This window comes from Schistocerca americana, chromosome 2 (genome assembly GCF_021461395.2).
Source record: "Schistocerca americana isolate TAMUIC-IGC-003095 chromosome 2, iqSchAmer2.1, whole genome shotgun sequence".
NCBI lineage: Eukaryota > Metazoa > Arthropoda > Insecta > Orthoptera > Acrididae > Schistocerca > Schistocerca americana.
In genome coordinates this window covers 982,504,384-982,528,000 of record NC_060120.1, presented here as the reverse complement: position 1 = coordinate 982,528,000, position 23,617 = coordinate 982,504,384, and the positions used below count along the sequence as shown (strand labels likewise).

General features: G+C 43.7%; 1 protein-coding gene across 1 annotated transcript in view; it reads right to left on the bottom strand.

Moving 5' to 3' along the window:
* Positions 1–23,617, bottom strand: part of LOC124594588 — a 265,908-nt gene that overhangs the window by 138,372 nt on the left and 103,919 nt on the right. Inside the window, exons 8-9 of the mRNA XM_047132961.1 lie at positions 17,712–17,885; positions 259–408 (exon numbers count right to left, since the gene is read on the bottom strand). Of these exons, the coding sequence (XP_046988917.1) occupies positions 259–408; positions 17,712–17,885 (324 nt within the window). The remainder of the gene's footprint in view (positions 1–258; positions 409–17,711; positions 17,886–23,617) is intronic.

Genomic DNA, 23,617 nt, shown 5'->3' with positions numbered 1-23,617 from the left:
TATTGATCTTAGTAGTTTCAAATACAGTTTCAGTCAACGAACAAATAAAAACTTTTATTTTTTTTTTTTTTTTGCTTTTGCCTTCGTATCTTTGCCGTCAAAAATAAACTTGAAGAGCATTGCAGGAATTGTCTCAAATCGAAATTTTTTGTTACACATATGTAAACTGCCTAGAATGTTCCTGTGAATCTTTTGAACGTTAAAACCACCCATATGGCGAAGTCACGTAGTGTGCACGACACCAGAAGATGCACATACCTGACCCCGATGGTGCAGCTTACAGACGCTGAAGTCCCAGGTCTTGGTTGTCAAGTCCCAAACGCCGCACCGACGGCGCACACCAACTACTCGAGGCCTGAGGAAGATGTCCACGTGGTTGATGGATAGCGAAGAGTTGAAAGCTGCCACCTACAAGTACAGCATGCCACTTCATGAACACCTAACTCAAGAGACAAAGTAAACGTGAATTGCATTGATTATCCCGGAGGAGCTGCTTAGACAACGGCTGCTATATTGTTTGCCAAATAACGAAGCAGTTATGTTACAAGAACCAGAATGTCTCTTCAGAAATTAGAGTTCCATACAAAAACGAGTATAATGAGGAACAAAAATAAGGAAAACTAAGAGTGGCTGTTACAAATATAGGCCGCCATTACTTCAATGAGCTGTGGGACATTCCAGTTAACTGCCGCACTCTTTCAGCAGCTACAACGAAACGGGCTTGCGGTTGTGGCAGCTCAGGTCTCGTGAACTGGCATCTTATATTATCCCCCAGAAATGGTCTATTAGCCTTAAATCTAAAATTAGCAGTGTACTCAGACATAAATACACCAAGAAAAAAAATTGCACCACGACGGAATTATCCGAATGGGACGGAAACTGGTAGATGCGATGCTTATGTATAGAGAAACAAATGATTACAGTTTCAGAAAACTTGGATGATTTATTCAAGAGAAAGTGATTCACAAATTGAGTTAAGTTAGTAATGAGTTGTTGCACCTCTGGCTCTTATACAAGCAGTTATTCGGCCTAGCATTGATCGACTAGCTCGACGTATATATTCGTGAGGGATACCGGTCGGAATTCTGTCCAATTGGCGCGTTAGGTTGTCAGAATCCCAAGCTGGACGCAAGGTCCTGCTCATAATGCTCCAACGTTCTCAGTTGGGGAGAGATCGGACGACCTTGCGTATTGGAAAGCAAGCAGAAAAGCAGCAGCAACTCTCGCCGTGTACGGGCGGATATTATCTTCCTGGAATCGAATCCCAGGGTGGCTTGCCATGAAGAGCACCAAAGTGGGTCATGGAATGTCGTCGACGTAACGCTGTGCTGTAAGGGTGTCGCACATGACAACCGAAGATGTCCTCCAATGAAAAGAAATGCTACCTCAGGCCATCACCCCTCGCTGTTGGGTCATTTGGGCGACAGTGACGTAGGTATCCCACCGCCGTCCGGTGAGTCTCCAGACACGTCTGTGGTGGTCAACGGGGCTCAATTCGAAGACGTGTCTGAAGACGCCTCTGACAGTGCTGGGATATCAGCCTCACCGTCGCCCGCTGTACAACCCGACAACCAGGAGTGAAGAAGCTCTGGAGTGCCATTTCTTTTCATAGCAGAACCGCGCCACCCGTACAGCACAGCGGAACGTCGAGATATTCTATGCTCCGTTCTGTTGCCTTTCATGCCAAACCATCCTGGACTTACATTTCAGCAAGATAATGCCCGTCCACTCACGGCGAGAGTTTCTGCTGCTTATCTTCGTGCTTGCGAAACCCTGTCTTGTCCAGCAAGGTCGCCGAATCTCTCCCCAACCAGTTCGGGATTTTGATAATATAAAGCGCCAATTGGAAAGAATCTGGTACGACATCCCTCAGGACGACATCCAAGAACTATGTCAATCAGGTCCAAGGCGAATGACTGCTTTCGTAAGGGCCAAAGGTGGATAAATGCGTTATTGACTTGCTCAATTTGTGAAGCTCTTTCTCTTGAATAGAACACCCAATTTTTCTGAAACTTTAATCGTTTGTTCGTCAGTACACGTTCATCACATCTACCGATTTTCGTCCCATTCCGATAATTCCTTCGTGGTGTGTCTTTCTTTTTGTCTTAAAGTGTATCATAGTGTGGAAAGAGAAACAAAAGTAGTCACGCCGTAGTGAGAGTCAGCGAAAACACAAACATTTTTACTTTAAAATACGCAGCCGCAGTCTTCTAAATTTGTCGGTGGAGTTTGTATTAACACCAGACAGTGGCCAGCCGGCAACAAAAGTCAACTGTAGGCTAATTTTAATTGTTTATCGGTGAAGTTACTATATCTAAAGAGGTTAACTTATCAGACGCATTGCAAATTAGATCTAAGGCGCTGCAGTCATGGACTGTGCGACTGGTCCCGGCGGAGGTTCGAGTCCTCCCTCGGGCATGGGTGTGTGTCTTTGTCCTTAGGATAATTTAGGTTAAGTAGTGTGGAAGCTTAGGGACTGATGACCTTAGCAGTTAAGTCCCATAAGATTTCACACACACACCACTACTACTACTGCAAATTACATATAGAGAGCGACCAGAAGCTGAATCAATAAATAAATAAAAAAAAACAGCAAAACACATTTCTGGTCGTCGAAATTGCAACGCCATGAACGATAGCAAGAAGCGAAATTTTCAGATTCGTAGACAGTGGTAGAAAGAAGACAATTAAATCTGTAAGTGATCTGGGATCACACAAATTGCGTAATTTAGTACAAGGATCTGCCACCTGTCGCATCAACGTCAGCTGTTAGCCACTTTGCATCGCCTCGAACTAGGCTAGGATGGCAGATACGGGTATGTCATTGGATGCTGCTCCAACTGCAGTTCATCCTCATTGTGGCTGGATAGTGGTGGCGTTCCAGGCTCTCGGCAGCCCATGACCAGAGGTTTCCAGTGGCTGCGTGATCTAGAGAACGTGCTGGCCAGCCCAACGGACGAACTCCTCTGTACCCACGTAGCTCAAACATCTTTGGCAACATGACGTCTTGCCGCGTCTTGTTGAAAGTAACGTCACGGGGACCACGGCCGCCGGCCTTAACGAGACAGATATGTAACACTCGCTGTCCAGATAATCGGCTATTGGAATCGATGGTTTCCGGAAGGTAGTACTGTTGGTCCATAGGTGATGAGGGTCTGTACCCAGTGGCATCCCACACCATCACGCCACAGACATGGTTGTATGACAATAAGGTATACAAACATGCAAGGTTCATTATCCTTGATATCTCTACACACGGAGGTGGCAGTCGTGATGCTAAAGCCGAGCAGGGACTGACCTGAAAAGACAGACGTGGTGCCTCCCGTGTGCCTAGTGTTGTCACTGGGTGTGTCACTGTCAGCGCGCATTTCTCTGCAGCCGTGTCAAGGAAACTGACAGCGCCGCTGCTCGATGCCGCACTGCCACAGGAACGATATAGCTGTCCTCTCGGTCCCTAGTCGCGTGGGGCCGTTGCGATCTTCCGACCCCAACCGATGCGCGTTTTAATATAAGGGAATGGTAACTGTAAGTCTGGATAGATCGCGATATTATCCCTGTCGAAAACGTTTCTCCACCTCATGCGAGCTGTAACACGATCGTCTCACCGTTAAGCAACATCAGAATGCGATTTCTGAATGGGAAACCAGCTGTGCAGTCTTTCCTTGTATACGCAGCATAGATGGCGTTACTCCTACCTACGTTATGTAGTTCGCTGAAACGTGAATCATTTGCATAAACAAACAAATATTGTACTTCATGTCAGTTTGTAGTTTGTAGCATACCTCTTCCATCGTTTTGCAATTTTGATGGACAGCAATATAGTATGAGAAAATGAATTCAAAAGATAATAAACAACACATCGACAGAGAAGAGTTCGTCGTTAAATGCACAGGAGATGCTAAGGGCATAATGAATAATTTTCTGTTAACTGAATTTGAATTATGACTTGGAGCTTATGCTCACTGAAAAGATAGAACTAGGAACTAAAATTAGATTATCGAATTAAAGTATTTATTTTCTGTTCAGATAAAATTTTGCGCAAATGCACTATTGCTATCGTAAACCAACATACATCGAGTTTAAACTGAATTTGGTTCTAATGATAACATCTTAAGCTTGTTATTACTTTAAGAAGTTCAAACTGCACGTAATCCACAGCACTAGTTCGCTTCAGTGTTCTTACACAGACATGCTAGCGAGCACAACGTAGCTTCTCCCTAGTCCATTGTCGAACGCAGCATTACTTTCACGCACGTTACTACACCTGAATCAACCTCGCCTTTTTGTGGAACATCAGTTTTGATAGCACTGGATATTTTGTGAGGTGAATACTCGAATACCAAACGCGTTCTCCGTGCAACAAAAATAAACTTTAATTTATCGTAAGTATCGTGTACGTTTGGTTTAATGGTTCTAAGAGAACACAAACTAAAAATACCAGATTTCTGTATTTACATGTAACGTTATAGATGACGCCTACCAGTGTTGCGGAACTACGCCAGAGGAGAGTCATCTGATGGGGAGGAATCTCTTCTGAATCAGCAGTCTTCTGACTGGTTTGATGTAGCCCGTCGCGAATTCCTCTCCTGTGCCTTCAATTTCCTCTCGGAGTACCACTTGCAATCTACGTCCTCAATTGTTTGCAGGATGTACTCCAATCACTGTCTTCCTCTACAGTACTTACCCTCTACAGCTCCCTCTAGTACCATGGAAGATATTCCCTGATATCTTACCACTTGTCCTATCATTCTGTCCCTTCTTCCTGTCCATGTTTTCCCTGCGTTCCTTTCCTCGTCGATTCTGCTGAGATCCTCCTCATTCCTTACCTTATCACTGCACCTAGTTTTCAACATCCTACAGCAGCACCACATCTCAAATGCTTCGAGTCTCTTCTTTATCGGTTTTCCCATACTTCATGTTTTACTACCATACAATGCTGTGCTCCAAACGTACATTCTCAGAAATCTCTTCCTTACAATAAGGCCTTTGTTTGATATCAGTACACTTCTCTTGGCCAGGAAGGTCCTTCCTTGCCACTGCTAGTGCGCTTGTTGTGTCCTCCTTGCGGCGTCCGTCGTTGTTTATTTTGCTGCCTAGGTGGCAGAATTTCTTAACTTCGTCTACTTCGTGATCCCCAATTCTGATGTTAAGTTTCTCGCTGTTCTCATTTCTGCTACTTCTCATTACATTCGCCTCTGTTCAGTTTTCTCTATCCAAATTCTGTACTCATTAGAGTAGTCTTTCAATTCACCCGATCCTATAATTCTTCTTCCATTTCACTGAGAATAACAATGTCATCAGGAAATCTTATCATCGATATCCTCTCACTGTGAATTTTATTAGCACCCTTGAATCTTACTTTTGTTCCCGTCATTAGTTATCCGACGTACAGACTCAACATCAGAGGCGAAATACTGCATCCATGTCTTACGCACTTTTTATCCGAGCGCTTTTTCTTGATCTTCGTGTCTTACTGTTCCCCCTTGGTTTTTGTACACATTGTGTATTACCAATCTTTCCCTATATCTTACACCTATCTTTCTCCGAATTTCGAACATCTTGCACTGCTTTACAAAATCGAACGTTTTTTTCAGCTCAGCGAATCAAGGAAAGTGTCTTGATTTTTCTTCAGTCCTGCTTCTATTATCAAGCGCTACGCCAGAATTGCCTCTCTGGTGGCTTTACTTGCCCTAAAGCCAAACTAATGGTCAGTTTTCTTTTCTATTCTTTGTATATTATTCTGGTCAGAAACTTGGATGTATGAGCTGTTAAGATGGTTGTCCGATAATTCTCGCATTTGTCGGGCCTTTCTGTCTTCGGATTTATGTGGATGATGTTTCTCCGAAAGCCTATTGGTATATTGTCAGTTTCATCCAATGCAAGAACTCGGCACCCTTGTAGATCTCTTTCACTTGAGAGCACACCTCCGCCGATACTACGCTGTCTGACTGCGAACACGCAGAAAGGGGGAGAAATTGCGAAAGAGTTGCATGTGGCTTGTTTCATATATCATTTTTCTCAACACAGAAACAAATTTTCAGTGTTGTTTAATGATTTATGCCGCGCTGAAGACACACTAAAATGTTTATAATACAGAAATTATCAGCATACGTACAGACGCAGAGAGTTTCGCAGGTTTTTGATAATCAGGTTGGCACGTAATTATGACTCATTTAGTTTCACAATCGAAAAATGCCTTTCACGCACATACAGTACGAACGTTAATAACCGACAAAAGGCAGGGACGGATTTCTGACTGGAAATGCAAGGAAAAAGATCATGTGAACAGGTGTCCGGAAATGTATCGTTGCAGCGGTAGATGGCGCTGACGAATGTAAGCTCCTCTGACCTCTGTGTTTCTTGTGTGTTGCAGGCTGTGGGATTGACACAGCGTCCTGTAAACAGCAGAATGGTCACGTATTCATGTCGGGAACAAGGCGAGATGTCTACGCCCAAGCAGATGGAAACGGTCGAGAGGTCGCACGGTATACCAATTCCAGTACCCTAACAGACACCAACCACAACACACTACATTTCAAGCCCTTTTTGGGAAATTTGTGTAATCATAGGCCCTTTCAGATCGACGAACGTGTAGGGAGGTGGCAGATTGTGTGTACACCACATGGGGAGGATCAGTTCCCACCGGATATTGAGACGAACCGTAGTACAAGCTCCAGGCAAGTGGCCCGCCAAATTGTATAGGTCAAAGTACGATCATGTGTATTCTGCATGGCAATCGCTATTATCAATACCACCTGCAACGCGAGCAAGAATTACTAGCAACGCATTTCCTTCTACAGGAAGGATTTTGTCGATGGTTTTTGCACCAGACCATCACAATTATGGGGTTTTTGTCGTCAGCCCCCTTTACCGACGAAGCAACCTTTAGCAGAACTGGCATCATCAATCTGCAAAATCGTCGCGTGTGAGATAAGGACAATCCTCGTTTTATCAGCATCGGTTCGGCACCAGTGTGTGGGCAGAGGTTCTTGGTGATCACATACTTATTATTCCACAATGTCTCGACGGAGGAACATACCTCGACTTCCTGCAGAATGTCTGGATTACTTGATAATGTGCCTTTGGCAGTACGGCAGGTTATCGGTTTCTGCGTGACGGAGCACCACCCTACTGCCGCATTACAGTTCACCGACACCTCCGCATCTTCCCCAGATGCCCTGCAGCGTGGCCTGCTAGATGACCAGAAAAAAGTCCTTGTATTTTTACCTCTAGGGGGCCTCTGAAAAACATTGTGTATGCTAAACCAGTTCCTGGTGTGCAGACCCTTCAACATCGTGTTCGCGACACCTCTGGCGCTAGACGGAGAGAGACCGAAACGAGACACAGAGTGCGGTAGTCCATGATACGACGTGTGATCGTGTGCATTACATCCCATGGAAACCACTTTGAACATCTATTGTGACGTGGATGCGATGCAGCTCTGTACTGTTTTCTGGTACGATTTGCAGTCATTGCACGCTCACTGTCTACTTTTACACGTGTTCACAGGACCTTTTTTCCTTCATTTCCAGTCAGGAGTCCATCCCTGAAGTTTGTCAGTTTTGTTAACGTTCATCCTACATGTTGATCAAAACTCTGATATCACGTTTGTAACCTCACTATGGAGTCGTGGAAACTCTTCCTGGCGGCCGCTGTGGGAGAGCGGTTCTAGGCGCTTCAGCCCGGAACCAGGTTGCTGCTACGGCCGCAGGTTCGAATCCTGCCTCAGGCATGGATGTGTGTGATGTCCTTAGGTTGGTTAGGTTTAAGTAGTTCTAAGTCTAGGGGACTGATGACCTCAGATGTTAATTCCCATAGTGCTTAGAGCCATTTGAACCATCTAAACCAGCACACCGAAGTGGACAGAGAAAAGGATCTTGCTGAGTCAGATAATCAGAGCTTTCTGCCAAAGGAGAAACAGAAGACCAGCGTTATGATTCAAAACGAGCTTCACGGCGCTAAGTAGCTCCAAACGAAAAGAATAGCAATAATAATAATAATTTGTTTACCGCTTAGTAAATTGGTTTGGCATAACTTGAAAAATATTGCAATAACGAAAAACAAACAAAAAAAAATATTTTTAAAAGAATTTGTCAGAAGGTTTGAGACATTCGAGTGTCATGAAATTGGTTTAAGACCTATGATAAAGGGGAACTTTCACAACTATGACATCATAATTATACAATATAAAATCGAAGTGTGCACACATCATACATTCGTTGTTGTACTTACTACTATGTTGTGAACATATCTTCATAGACTATGGCTATGTGAACTTTTAAATTGGAGAATCCTGGGAATTGGGAGAATATCTATAGGCTATGGTTGTGTGAACATGGAAATGAGGTAATGCTGTAAAGGTGGGGGGGAGTCTGTAGACCGTGGTTTTGTCAACATTTAAATGGATGGAATGCCATAAATGGGGAGAATGTATATAGATTAAGGCTATGTAAACATGTAAATGGGGGGAAGGAATGTTGTAAGGTGGGAGAATGTCTATAGACTACTGCTGTGTGAACAAGTAAATGGGGTAATGCTGTAAATGGGAAGATTGTCTGTAGATTATGGGCATGTAAACATGTAAATAAGGAGTGTATTCTAACTGGTGCAATGTTTGTAGACTACAGCTAACTGAATATATAAATAGGCGAATACTGTAAATGGGGAGAATATCTATAGACTATCACTATGTAGACATGCAAATGCAGGGAATGCTGTAAATAGGGGGAATGTCTGTAAGCCATGATTATGTGAATATAAAAGCATGGAGGGGTGGAGTGCTATAAATGGGAGGAGTAGTGGGACAATGTACATTCTGGGGCATTTTGTTAGTGTGTGTTGCATACATTCAGGGGCAATTTGATTGATTTGTGAGATCCTCCTCTCCCCTTAACAAATTGTTCTAAGGGTTGATTTCTAACCCCCTGCAGATAATCTGTCCTTCTTAGAAACCTCTCCCCCATCCCCTCCCCCTTCTCTTCTCTGGAGACCTCCAACACTCCCCATTCCCCCCTTGCCAATACAAGTACACTTTCAGGTCTTCGTTATTCGAATAGCCCCCTCCCACTCTATCAGTCTGATTGGCTAATTAAATCGATAAATTAATTAACCCTCTCCCACTCTGGGAAATGCCCCTGCCCTCCCGCACCTCGAATTCGGCAGGTCTCTGCTGGAGAGGACGGCTTCACAACAGGAAATTTAACTGTATAGCAAAGGATATACTGTCTGATTATAAAATGCAATTTTTAAATAGATCACTTTTGTATTCAAATCACACAAAAAATACCATCAATATAACTCACCATACAAAATTTCACTGTTGAAAATATTTCTCACTGACCGCAGGGCATTGTGCACCCACTCCCCATCCACTTTGCCAGGCTGGCCACTTTGCATATTCCTGTACCAGCAGGCTGCACTTCTGCTGCTCAGGACCTGCGACCACTGTTGGCTGCAAAAGGCAGCTGACTTGTGTGGTGAACAAACTGTAAGTTGCACTAATCACCTGAATAAAAGCTTCAGATGGCAGCAACCCTTTGATGTTTGATAACTGAGAAATTGCTGTCAAAACACAGGCTTTCTCTCTCTCTCTCTCTCTCTCTCTCTATCTCTCTCTCTCTCTCTCGCCCTCCCCCCCTCCCCTCTGCCTCAATTGGCAACATCCTGTTGCATGCCACTGCTACAACCATATTTGCCATCAACTGTGGCAGGACTGAACTGTAACCAAAGCAGCATTTACCTGGGAAACCTCCAAGCCTTCCCCTGTGGAATACTAGTGCACACAAAAACCCCTTCCAAGACAAATGCTTGACTGGGAATCGATTTAGAAATACTGCTACAGTCAATAAATTGATGGACTAATTAATGTGCAGTCGTGACGCAGGCGATGTAAGGTGGGTGCAGTAGTTCATTGGTTCCATTGCAGTCAGCCTGTGGAAGAAGAAGAACCATGAAGCGTCGCCAGCAGCAGCTGAGATCTTCATCTCCCTCTCCATTGCAGAAGAAGCATAAAATTAAGTACTCATTACAGATCATTAGTACTGTTACTGCATGTAGCGGTTCCTCCTCCTCTTCTTTGTCAAGTTCCACTCTGTATCATTGTCTGTAGATGCTTATTGTTTCTTCTCCTTCTTCTTCTTCTTTGTTCAATGACCTCTGTTGTGCCTGGACCAGATGCAGCTACCATCAGCTTGTTGAGACCTGCAGCAAACTGTGTCATATCAAGACCAGCAGCAGTGGTAGCAGCACCATAGGATTCTGTACCATACCTGACCATCATGCTGGAGCAGGACAACGAGCTTCCATTATCCATCCTGCTCAGTGATTTGTGTAATGATGACACCCAGCAAGTCCCCAGCTTTCAGAAGAACAGTGCTGGAGGCCCTACACCATGCAGTGTGGGTCAGTAGTGTTCCCCACCATATGCACCATTCCTCAACATTCCTGTGTTACTGCAAGTTTCACTTCAACTTATAATTTGACAGCTAGTGGTTCAAAGCGCTTAAATATTGCTATAGAACCATGAACTGACAGTGACTGGTGTGTTGTGTTAGAGACTGAAAATGCATTGAGAAGTATTAAAGTGCAGTTTACAGAGTTTGAATGGATGAAATCCATTGTGCAGAACACTACATCAATCAGCAGATTACTTCCAAGTATTCTCCATTTCTGGATATTTACTGTGCCTGCCTGTCACTACCTATAACATCACTGTATGATTGTGTGAGACTTATAGTGGGATCTGGAAGTCGATCCATTTATTTGAAATACTCCACATTTACAAATGTGTTCGACCTACAGACGGTGCTATCCTTCTGCTGGAAATACTGAACCATGGGCTGCCGTGCATTCAAACTATGTATAACGTCATCTTGAACTATCTCCATACATAAAGTGTACATGCAAAAGATTTTGAACAATGTATCAGTATGGGGTCAAAAGCAGAAGCTAAAGGAGCAGCCATCAGTTTGAGAGAAATATATGCTGAATTAACTGCATCAAAGAAGTAGTTATTTTGGAAATACTGTAAAAAATAAATCGGTTGTTTCTGTTGTTGCAATGCAGCCTTTGTATCATTGCTGAAATGTAAATACAATGTGTATAATGGCAAATCTTTGTTGTTTTTCTTATTCAACTAGTCATTATATAATGTAAGGTGTAGCCATTGTAGCTCAGTTGGTCAGACGATTGTACCATAGTGGCTACATATATTATTATTATCACAAGTGCTCATTTTTCTATAAAAGCACAGTGCACACCTAAACCTGACATAGTCAGTAGTATGGTTGGGTGGTGAAGCATCAGCAGTTTGTTGTAAATGACTGTTTCTGTGGTGGTGCAGAAGAAGAATAGAAGAAGAAGAAGAAGAAGAAGAAGAAGAATGGGGTACTCCTACTTGATAACATAAGAGTGACAGTTGTAGATCCATCCAACTGTTCCAGGACAAGTGTCGTTACTAACAAACCCAGATGAAGTTTGCTTTGAGCATGTATGTGTTTTTCAAAAACGCTGTTTCAGTCGAAGCACCAGCTAGTGCAAAAGATACTGCAGGGTGCTGATGGTGTCACATACATGAACTCAGTCAAAGCAGTTACATTCCCCCACCAGAAATGTGATGCCAGACACAGTGTTCACATTTGATGATGTTGCTGAGGAAAACCGAGATAAAATTCTACATCATCTCTGTTTTGGTCTTGACGTATTTTATTTGAGTCAGGCATTTTCCAGAACCCCAAAACAGTTGGTGAGTGACAATGCAAATCTCATTATATCTTTCAGGCACATATAGGAACCGACATGTCATTCAATGATTTTATTAATATATGTGCAGATTGCTGCAATCACACACAGTATGTTTTTCTTGGTATTGATAAATCAAGAAAACTGAACGACTGTAGGTATAGATGGAACTTCCAGGAGTTTCTGCATATATAGCTATGAAAAAATTATGAGTATGTCAATATGCATCATACCATGAACAAGCTCGCATGTATGTCAGACACTCAGCCCGAGAGGGTAGGTGTGCATTGACACAGAATGCGTTTGCACGTATGTAGATGGAAAATTTCAGTCTCTAATCTAATGTTAAGGAGATAGAGATGTATACCCAGACCCTTCTGAGACAAATCAACGAATTAGATGTGAGGGCTAAGAAACTAGAGATGTACATCCAAGTCATTCTGTAAAGATTGATGAAATTGAAAAATAAGTACGTGACTTAACTGAAAAGGTTGAGTGAAATATATATAAGGTGCAGCCTGCAAAGCAGTCAGCTTAGTATATAGCAAGATGTCAACTAAGCATAAGGTCATCGGTGCATGAAAGGCTATTTGAGAGAAGTTACAGTTGCTGCGGTTAGGACATTTGGACAAAGAGTAGACACTGCGAGAAATGTTTTAACCAGTTACTAAATATTTCGATAAACTCTCATCGAAATTACACAACAATGACGATAATGCTATTGCTGGTTTCATTAACCATCGCAGTGATGCTAGGAACATGCAGAGTCAATGATGAAAAACCATGCATATTGGATTCAAATGGCTCTAAGCACTATGGGACTTAACTTCTAAGGTCATCAGTCCCCTAGAACTTAGAACTACTTAAACCTAACTAACCTAAGGACATCACACACATCCATGCCCGAGGCAGGATTCGAAACTACGACCATAGCAGTCTCGCGGTTCCAGATTGTAGCGCCTAGAACCGCTTGGACACACCAGCTGGCTGCATATTGGGCACACAATCTACAACTTTGAATGAGAAAACAGTACAGATTGGGACAGGGAATTTCAAAGAACATTTTCCTAAAACCCTCAAAAACCGCAAAATTTTCACCGAAAGATATTGAGGTGTATGATGAAATACACTATGTGATCCAAAGTATCCGAACACACCCAAAACACATACGTTTTCCATATTAGGTGCATTGTACTGCCATCTACTGCCAGGTATTCCATATCAGCGACCTCAGTAGTCATTAGACATCGTGAGAGCTCAGAATAGGGCGCTCTGTGGAACTCACACACTTCGAACATGGTCAGGTGTCATATGTCTCTATGCGAGATTTCCACACTCCTAAACATCCCTTGGTCCACTGTTTACGATGTGATAGTGAAGTGGAAACGTGAAGGGACATGTACAGCACAAAAGCATACAGGCCGAACTCGTCTGTTGACTGATAGAGGCCGCCGACAGTTGAAGAGGATCGTAATGTGTAATAGGCAGACACCTATCCAGACCATTACACAGGAATTCCAAACTGCATCAGAATCCACTGCAAGTACTAAGATGGTTAGGTGGTAGATAAGAAAACTTCAATTTCATGGTTGAGCAGCTGCTCATAAGCAACACATCAAGACAACAAATGCCAAACGACGCCTCGTTTGGTGTAAGGGGCGTAAACATTGGACGACTGAACAGTGGAAAAACGTAGTATGGATTGATGAATTACGGTACACAATGTGGCGATCCGATAGCAAAGTGTGGCTATGGCGAATGCCCAATGAACGTCATCTGCCACAGTGTGCAGTGCCAACAGTAAAACTCGGAGGCAGTAGTGGTATAGTGTGGTCGTGTTTTAATGGAGGGGGCTTGCACCCCTTGTTATTTCGCGTGGCACTATCACAGCACAGTCCTACATTGATGTTTTAAGCACCTTCTTGCTTCCCACTGTAGAAGAGCAATTCAGGGATGGTGACTACGTCTTTCAACGTGATCGAGCACCTGTTCATAACGCACGGTCTGTGGCAGAGTGGTTACACGACAATAAGATCCCTGTAATGGACTGGCCTGCACAGAGTCCTGATCTGAATCCTACAGAACACTTTTGGTATGTTTTGGAACGACGATTTCGTGCCAGGCCTCGCTGACCTACATCGATACCTCTCCTCAGTGCAGCACTCTGTGAAGAATGGGCTGCCATTCCCCAAGAAACCTTCCAGCACCTGATTGAACGTATCCTGAGAGAGTGGAAGCTGTGATCAAGGCTAAGGGTGGGTCAACACCATACTGAATTCCAGCATCACTGATGGAGGGCGCCACGAACTTGTAAGTCGTTTTCAGCCAGGTGTCCGGATACTTTTGATCACATAGTGTACTGCAATTGGCCAGTGTACCCAGAATGGAGAAAAGGCAGTGCGAAATACCAAGATGTTATAAAATCATTATTAATGGATGGTTGGTATAAGAGTTGTGATGGTATTGATGTACAGCATAAAAAATTAAGCAATCAGCCCCGCTCACTATATATACTATGATAACCCCAACATATGGACTACGATTTCTCATGGCATCAGCTGCTGCAGTGAATAAGGTTTCCCAGTATAAGAGAATGAGTATAGAGACAGTAGTTCGAGAATTGGACTAACGAGCATGCAAAACATACCCTTGTAGGCATGTTATGATTAAAGGTTTGAATGACTTATAGTAGGGTGATCTCGTGGATAAGAAAGAATATTCACATGAGAAAAATGGATTCAAATACGCTTTAATGGCTATTGATAATATTCCAAATTTGCCAGGGTGTTATCCATTAAAAGAAAAATGGAGGGAGTGAGTGTTTGTTGCAGACAGGCACAAATCGACGCCTGGACAACCTCCAAACCGATCACAGGGAGAGTTTTACAATATGTATTTCAAGACCATGATGCAGTGGTATAGAATACAACTCAACATTCAACCATCTGAAGGCGAATATCATGGAAGGTCTGAACAGAACAATAAAAGGTCAAATTTAGATGTGTTTTAACCTTTGCAGCTCATACAAATGGACAGATATCCTCCCAGAAACAATAGCACAGTATAATCTAACCAAACGTAGCATAATGAGACCAATCGATGTTCGTGTTAATGGACTCATGGATATGGTGTACTATGGTATTATAATGCCGGACCCATGTAGTCAGAAATTTAATACGGGTGATTTGGTACTTATCTCAAAACACAAAACAGCATTTGAGACATCATTCCTCACAAACTGGTCAGTTGAGATAATCACAGTTTACAAAGTGCAGAGAACAAAGAGATCCCAGAATTTAAATCTTAAAGGATGGTAATGGCACTGAAATTTCAGGGTGCTTTTACACCACCGAAATGCAGAAGAGCTAAGAACCAAATGTGTTTCTCATAGACCGTGTCATAAGATGTCGAGGGAATACAGCCTTAAGTCAATGGCTAGGTTTTCCCGCGATACAAAACAGCTAGATTGACGCTGATGATTTGCTATGTAATGGGATGCACTGAACACAACCAACACAATAGCATAACATGCATAATAGAAGACGCATTTTAGGAGGCGGTGGTATTCTCGACAAATTACCTGTCAAATTGCATATTCCGGGGTATGATTACTGTAGACCTGATACATAGCTTCAAAAACGTTTGGGTGGTGGTGAAAAGGGGATTAACCTGCTTGACAAGGCGTGTTTGGAACATGATATTGCATAGGCAAATCATAAAGATCTCCTAGGACGTCACACTGCAGATAGAATTTTAGCAGATAAAACCAAGGCAATGTGTGCAAGAAAGAATATTGGTATAGGACAGGGCATTTAGTTGGGCTTATTGGTGATGAATTTCAAGAAAGTTATGAGTGCTGCTCGTCATGCACTGAAGAAGAAGAAGAAGACAACGATTAAGAAGAAGAAAGGATATTTAAAACACTGTATGCTGACAGTGATGTACGCAGGTAAAGGCGCCCTGAAGCATAAAGGACCCATTAAAGCACCCATGGTTCTGCTGATACCCAAGACATCAGGTGGAATTGCCCCCCTCCTCATTCCTGCCCTCGCAGGTCTCTCAGCAACGGGTTCACTGGCTGGTGGTGCTGCGGCTATTAGCAGAACAGTGAAGAACGCACAGAACTCCCAGTAACAGCTAGAGGAAGCAAGAAGATATAATTGCATGATGAAAGCAGCAGTCATCAGAAAGGAGAGTACTTGAAACAGTACAAGAATGGACTAGGTCTCTTCATAAGTAATAAAAAGCCCGTTACCTGTCCTGCCAGATAGACCGCTAACAAATATAGATCTTCTCAGGTCTCTCAGGAAAAAAATCAGCATTCCAAGATTCCGTGATCTGTTCATGCGGAATAGATTACTGAAGACTGTGGAAATCCAGAGAATGGGGAATTGTGAATTTAGACGATGCTGGGGAACCAGAAACCCACTGGGTGTCGTGTGTTAAGAAAAATACAAATAAGGTCTATTGGTTCAACTAATTTGGAGACTTGCAGCTGTCAGAAGAGCTACAATGATACTTCATCGACAGAAGAAGTAGTTTTAACAGTGAAATAATGTGTGGTGAGTTATGTTGATGGTATTTCTTGTGCAATCAGAATTTTTTTTTTTAAAGCGATTGAAAATGTTCAAATGTGTGTGAAATCTTATGGGACTCGACTGTTAAGGTCATCAGTCCCTAAGCTTACACACTATTTAATGTAAATTATCCTAAGGACAAACACACACACCCATGCCCAAGGGAGGACTCGAACCTCCATCAGGACCAGCTGTACAATCCATGACTGCAGCACCTTAGACCGCTCAGCCAATCCCACATGGGGAAAGCGATTGATTTTAATTACTTCTTTTCGATGTATTTTAAAAGACCTGCATCTTTGCAAATAGCAGAGAATGATGGGCAAGACAGGGATCGAGTCCCTGAAATTTGAATTTTATAAATAAACAGTATATCGTTTGCTACACAATTGAATTTCCTGTTATGAGACGCCTACTCTCCAGCACACACCCGCCAGTTTCCAGGTGGGGAGGAGGAGGGCTGGGGGTTTTCCCAGGAGGAGGGGTTAATTTATCGATTTAATTAATTAGTCAATCAAATTCATAGAACAAGGAGGTACTAATCGAATAATTCAGCCCTCACAGTGTACTTGGATTGGTGGATGGGCAGGGTGAATATTGGAGGTATGTAGAGAGGTGGGGGAGGAGGATGGAGAGAGGGGAAGGGAGGTTTTTTTTTCAGAAGGACGGATTATCCCCAAGGGGCCATAAATCAACCCTCAGGGCGTCATAAGCTATTTAGCAGAACAGTAGGTTAAGTGAGGGGAGGAGGTCTTAAATCGATCAAGTTTTCCCCTGAATGTGCGTAACATGCACTAAAAAAATCACTAGAACATACATTGTCCCACTACTGGCGACGATGCTCTTTCTTTCAGTAGTTTTCGCTACAGCTACGGAAAGGCAGCCTTTGACTTTACTTCTTAATTGGCGATCTCCCCATTTTGTCTTGCTAAACGCCTGTGAATTGCCAGTTCTCCCTGTGGACTCTTGAAATGTGTCAGTTTCTTGTTGACAGCAGGTGCAATCAGAGGGTGACAGGGTGCCTCGCATTTTCCTGGCAGGAATATTCTCTCAGGGAGATGAGGTCTCGATGCAGCCTTGTGGTTAGATAAAAAGTATCCTGTGTTAATCATAGCTGGCAATTTTCTGGAATCACTTGCAATATTTGAACTGTTCCTCGGTACTATTTCCTGAAAATTACAAACCTGGAAATATAAATACTTTCAATAAAATGTATACTTCTGGCAGGAGGGGTTGTCATGACCCCCTTGACGAAGCTCTTGAATCCACACCTGTTCTGAGAGGCCATCACGAAACGTGATGTCACACTCGAACAGGAGCCATGAAACCCTGCTTGAATATAAATGTTTACTGTAGTAATAAGCATGTGTAGGACTAGCATCAGAAGCAGCTTACCTGTACACTGATGACGTCACTGTTGAGGTGGAATTCCTGCTGGCTGAAGGCGTTACCCGCGATGTCGCGGGGGAATATGGTGATGGCGACGCCGGCGGCGGAGGCTCCGGGCCCCAGGTCCAGCAGCACCCCGGCCGAGGAGGGTAGCGCCAGCACCCCCTCCACCGTCCAGCCCTGTGCGCCACGCACGCGCAAAATTACTTTAGGACTGACAGCGAGGACGGAAGTAGGAGGGGGAAAGTCCAGCGGACCCGGGCCACCTTTCTGCCTATACCACACAATCTGCAGCTGCACCAAATCCCCAAAGTTACTTACTGCTCTCAGTGGGCTTAAGTTGCAGCCACCTTGCTGTCCTTTGTGATCGTTGCACCCTGTGACTTTCTGTGCGTTCGTTTTTACCGTTGTTTCCATTATTCGTTGGTACTGTTATTCGTTGTTTCTGTTAGTCGTTGTATGGTAATGAACGATTTGAGAGGGAAGTTCGTCGAAAGTTGTAAGTGGAAAAGTTCTCTTGGCAAGGGGCTCGCAATACAAGAGCAGTCAAGAGAAATGGTTTGCGCGTTACATGCCTACTCTGAAAATGAAAAACTTAATGGCGGTCCGAGGCTCTCCGTTACCAAAGTGGTCGACAGAATTGCTGCTTCTCTGAATATAAACAGAAACTTTGTTGCGAAGATTGGGAAGGAAATGTTCGACAAAGAACAAGAAAGCTCAACAGCCATCGAAACTTATCGCCTATGGGTAGAAATGTGTGTATAAGCGGATTACCAATAGCTATTCGTCTGCACAGGATCAGATTCATCCTAATGTTTACGATTATTATCGTAGGAAGAAACCTCCAACGATCAGGAAGTTACTGATCATACTTTTTCAAGGCAGGCGCACTTCCTTGTCCATAGTTTTATGCACTGAAGGGCCAAAGAAAATGGTACACCAGTCCAATATCGTGAAGTGCCCCCGCAAGCACGCAGGAGTGCCGCAAGGTGACGTGACATGGACTAATATCTGAAATAGTGGTGGAGGGAACTGATACCATGAATCCTGCAGGGCTGTCCATAAATCCGTAAGAGTACGAGGGGGTGGAAATCTCTTTTGAAGAGCACGTTGCAAGGCATCCCAGATATGATCAACAATGCTCATGTCTGGGGATTTTGGTGACCAGCGGAACTGCTCAGAAGATTGTTCTTGGAGCCGCTCTGTAGCAACTTTGGACGTGTTGAATGTCGTACTGTGCTGCTGGAATTGGCAAAGTCCGTCGGAATGCACAATGGACATGTATAGATGCAGGTGATCAGACAGGATGCTTATGTATGTGTCATTTGTCAGAATCGTATCTAGACGCACCAGGAGCCTAATATCATTTTAACTGCACACGCCCCACACCATTGTAAAGCCTCCACCAACTTGAACGGTCCCCTGCTGACATGCAGGGTCCATGGATTCATGAGGTTGTCTCCATATCCGTACACGTCCATCCGCTCTATACAATTTGAAACGAGACTCGTCCGACCAGGCAACTTGTTTCCAGTCGTCAACAGTGGAATGTCAGTGTTGACGGGCCTAGGAGAGGCGTGAGGTTTGTGTCGTGCAGTCATCAAAGGTACACGAGTGGATCTTCGGCTCTGAAAGCCCATATCGATGATGTTTCGTTGAATGGTTCGCACGCTGACGCTTGTTGGTAGCCCAGCATTGAAATTAGCAGCAATTTGTGGAAGGGCTGCACTTCTGCCGCGTTGAACGATTGTGTTCACTCCTCGTTGGTCCCGTTCTTACAGGATCTTTTTCCGGCCGCAGCGATGTCGGAAATTTGATGTTCTACCGCATTCCTGATACTCACGGTACTCGCGTGAAACGGTCGTACGGGAAAATCCGCACTTCATCGCTACCTCGGAGATTCTGAGTCCCATCGCTAGTGCCCTGACTATAACAGCGGGTCAGACTCAGTTAGATCTGGATAACCTGTCATTTTATCAGCAGTAACCGATCTAACAACTGCGCCAGACACTTTTTGTCTTATACAGGCGTTGCCGCCGGCAGCACTGTATTTTGCCTGTTTACATATCTCTGTATTTGATTACTCATGCCTATACCAGTTTCAGTTTGTCTATGGACAGTACTGTGATATATGCTGCTGATGGAGATATTGGATATAGCTGCTTGGAAACGAAGATTTTTAAGGAACATTGCATAAATATTGACGAAGTGGTGTGACTTGACAAAACGCGGGTCAGTTCTCGCCCCGTTGTCAAGCAAGGCTGGAGAGACTACACGGTTAAAGGAACAACGGCGATACCTTCTGGCAAGTGGGGCAGACGTATTCTCCATGCACGCACTTCCCTAGGTTTTCTCACAAACAGTCTCCTGCTTTTCGAAGCAAACGAAACAGTTGGTTACACGAAGAAATGATAGACGTTACATTTGACAGTGGTTCGAAGATTCACTAATAACAAATCTTGGAATCAATTGTTCTAGATATTGGTCCTCGCCATCCAACTTTGTTGACGAGACACCTAACATGGCAAACCGAAAGCAGCAAACGACTGATTGGCTTCAGCGTCATTATGTCGATGTAAGGGGTAACCTTAAGAATGTGTAACGTATGAAAAAATATCTCTTCGTAAGCCACAGTGCCGCCTATAAGAAATCGACAAACTGGCAAAAAGCTTGAGCGTACAATAGTTAGGCTACCACTTTACCACAGCCATTTCAACCCGGTAGCGTTAATAGGGGTCAAATTACAGATTACGTTGCCAGGAATAACAATAAATTTACTCTATCTGCAGTTGAAACACTCACAAGCTGTCAGGAACGTCACCCCTAAAGACTGGAAGTAAGCCGTCGAACAGCCGGAGTGCATCATGGAAAGAGCATGACGGAATGAAGCTCTTTATGAGAATTCAGTGGAGGAGACAATAATTTCTTTAAATGACAACAGTGACAGAGGACACAGCGACGAGATTGACATCAGTGGAGTTTTTCCATGATTCCCATAGAAATGGAGCCAGACGAATCCCCAGTTACATGCTTGGCGTACCCAATTTGGATCTGTGAGTAGCTCCATAACAAAATCATATCGTTGTAAGTTTTCAAATTTTAATTAGAGGGCCTAAATAGTAACTAATTACAAAGGAAGTTCATCTCAGGAATTCAGTATGTATCACACAAAATAAATGCTATTGTTTAGGATATACCATATCTAACACGGATACGCTGTTATTTGTATCGCTTTTATCCTTTCTAAACAACTGAATTTGACCTATTTAAGATATGTTTTCCCACCGTGAAAAACACGCTTAATCTCATTTTTAGTAGTACTAGAATTAAGTAGGAGGGTCAGAAAAATTAATAACCGTTTCACTTCCAACCTGTAAGGGCGCTTTATTAGTAGTCGACGCGCGAGCGGACCATTGTGCGTTATATTCAACTCAAATTACCTCGCATTAGAGTTCTCCGCTACAGTTCTGATTTCGAACATATGAAAATGATGTATTCTTCAGATTAGTTGCTATCTGCAATAACAGAATGTTTCCCGCATGTCCAAAAATTCGGTGACGTCGTGAGAAAATGCAATTTCGCGAACTGTCATTATATCGCCTTAATAATTAGTTATAGCAGATAAAACTGAAATCAAAACTAAGTGTAACTTTTCCAGGATACGTTAATGCAATGTCCATATTTAAAAGAGAATAGGTTGCCTGTTTGCGCTAGTTAAATGAAATGTAAAATTACGCGTGTATTGCGTGCGGGACGTGTCATCTCTGTTCCGCCGGTCCACGTACTCACGCCGAAGTGGCAATACTTAAGTAAGTTTGGACAGGCTGTAGAGCCCTGATGTGTGCGAGAGAGCGCGCGTTTGAACTTCGCACGGCTTGACGGAAGTTGGCGAAAACGAACGATTCTGCCTCATCTAATGACACAGCCGTGTGAGCGGCGTCTATGTCCATGCGAATCTCAAGGGGTTTCACTCGCTTGCTGACGGCCTGCGAAGTCGCAAAGTGAGAATAAGTGACAATGTTGCTTTACTGAACGCTAAACACTGTGCTACGTTATGGCCAGCGATCTCTGTGCTACCTGGATGCAGAACTCTGGCCTTTGAGTAAGGAACTGAGAACAGTCTGCATCGGTCGCCATGTTGTAGTTAGGCAAAACATCTACACTGACCAGAATAACATGAGATTCTAATACTTAGCCGGCCGGCGTGGCCGAGAGGTTCTAGGCGCTTCAGTTTGAACCGCGCGACCGCTACGTTCGCAGTTTCGAATCCTGCCTCGGGCATGGATGTGTGTGATGTCCTTCGGTTAGTTAGGTTTAAGTAGCTCTAAGTTCTAGGGGACTGATGACCTCAGATGTTAAGTCCAATAGTGCTCAGAGCCATTTGAACCATTCTAATACTTCCTTAGGGGATTCCTATGTAAACAGAATAACTGCATCCTTTGGGTAACAAACAAATATTAATATATCTCTTGTGGTTTTCTTGTAAATATTGTCAGAAACTTCATTCGTCCAGAAATATTTCGTGTACTTGGTATCTCTACTATGTACGTCCTGCAGAAAACTGACAAGCTTTTGCAACATTATTTCTCAAAATCAATTGTCTGTTAGCTGATACACACAACTGTATTATCAAAATAAAACACACTAGTACCCATAGAAGCTCATAATTTTCCTGAAAACTCGATATGTAACGAACTCGATATTTAACACCCAATTGAAGGAAATCTAACATAGATTTTGTCAGCAATGCATCACTTCAGATATGGAGTATCTGAAAAGATATTTCTTCTTAGACATGTAGGTTACTATCGAGCCTTTCAATATCAGTTTATACGTAATAAGTTCATACTTACTACACGGTCCAGTCTCGATAATGTGACCACGTTAACGTGCAGTAGCAGGTGGCAGCGCTAGCAGTGGAGGGTACATAAATGGTGTCGGTGGATGCGGGAAACAGTGCAGTAGTTGCCGAAATACGGAAACGGAGCGGTTTATGTGACATCTTAAAGGGCATGATCATTGGCTTTCGGACCAATGGTGGAGGAACTTCCAAATGAGTAAGCCACCACTGTTGTGGACTGGCAAGACAGCCAATACACTATGACAGGTAGCCGAAAGGCACGCGTTTAAGCTCACGCAAGATGGCGTGAGGTCTGGAAAATGACAAGGAATTGAGACTAGCAAAAAAGGTACGTAGCTTCTGGAATACTTAACTTTAATCCATAATTGGTGAACATCGGTCTGAAGGTACATGCATCACAAGATAAATAGTAATTGATAATGGCGCCTTGCTAGGTCGTAGCAAATGACGTAGCTGAAGGCTATGCTAACTATCGTCTCGGCAAATGAGAGCGTATTTTGCCAGTGAACCATCGCTAGCAAAGTCGGCTGTACAACTGGGGCGAGTGCTAGGAAGTCTCTCTAGACCTGCCGTGTGGCGGCGCTCGGTCTGCAATCACTGATAGTGGCGACACGCGGGTCCGACGTATACTAACGGACCGCGGCCGATTTAAAGGCTACCACCTAGCAAGTGTGGTGTCTGGCGGTGACACCACAACCACCGCTAAAGTATACCGTGTGTGGTAAAATAGCACTATCCAAAACTGGCGCCAGGACTAATGTGATGCATCATAGGCGGTAGGTGAAAGAAGTGAACGACGGCTGCGGGGATGTGTACCGGTGAATATACATGCAACTGTTGAGCAACTGACCGCCCAGATGAACAAAGGGGCTACCAACAGTGTGTCCTCAATGACCGTTCAGCGGAAGTTGGTGCGTATGGATCTTCGCGGCAGGCGCCTGGTATGTGCACTGATGCTGACTGCTGTTCACCAGCGACGAAGGCTGAAATTTGCACAGTAGCGCAACTAGACGTTTTCTGAGTGGCGACAGCTGGCATTTTCAGATAAATC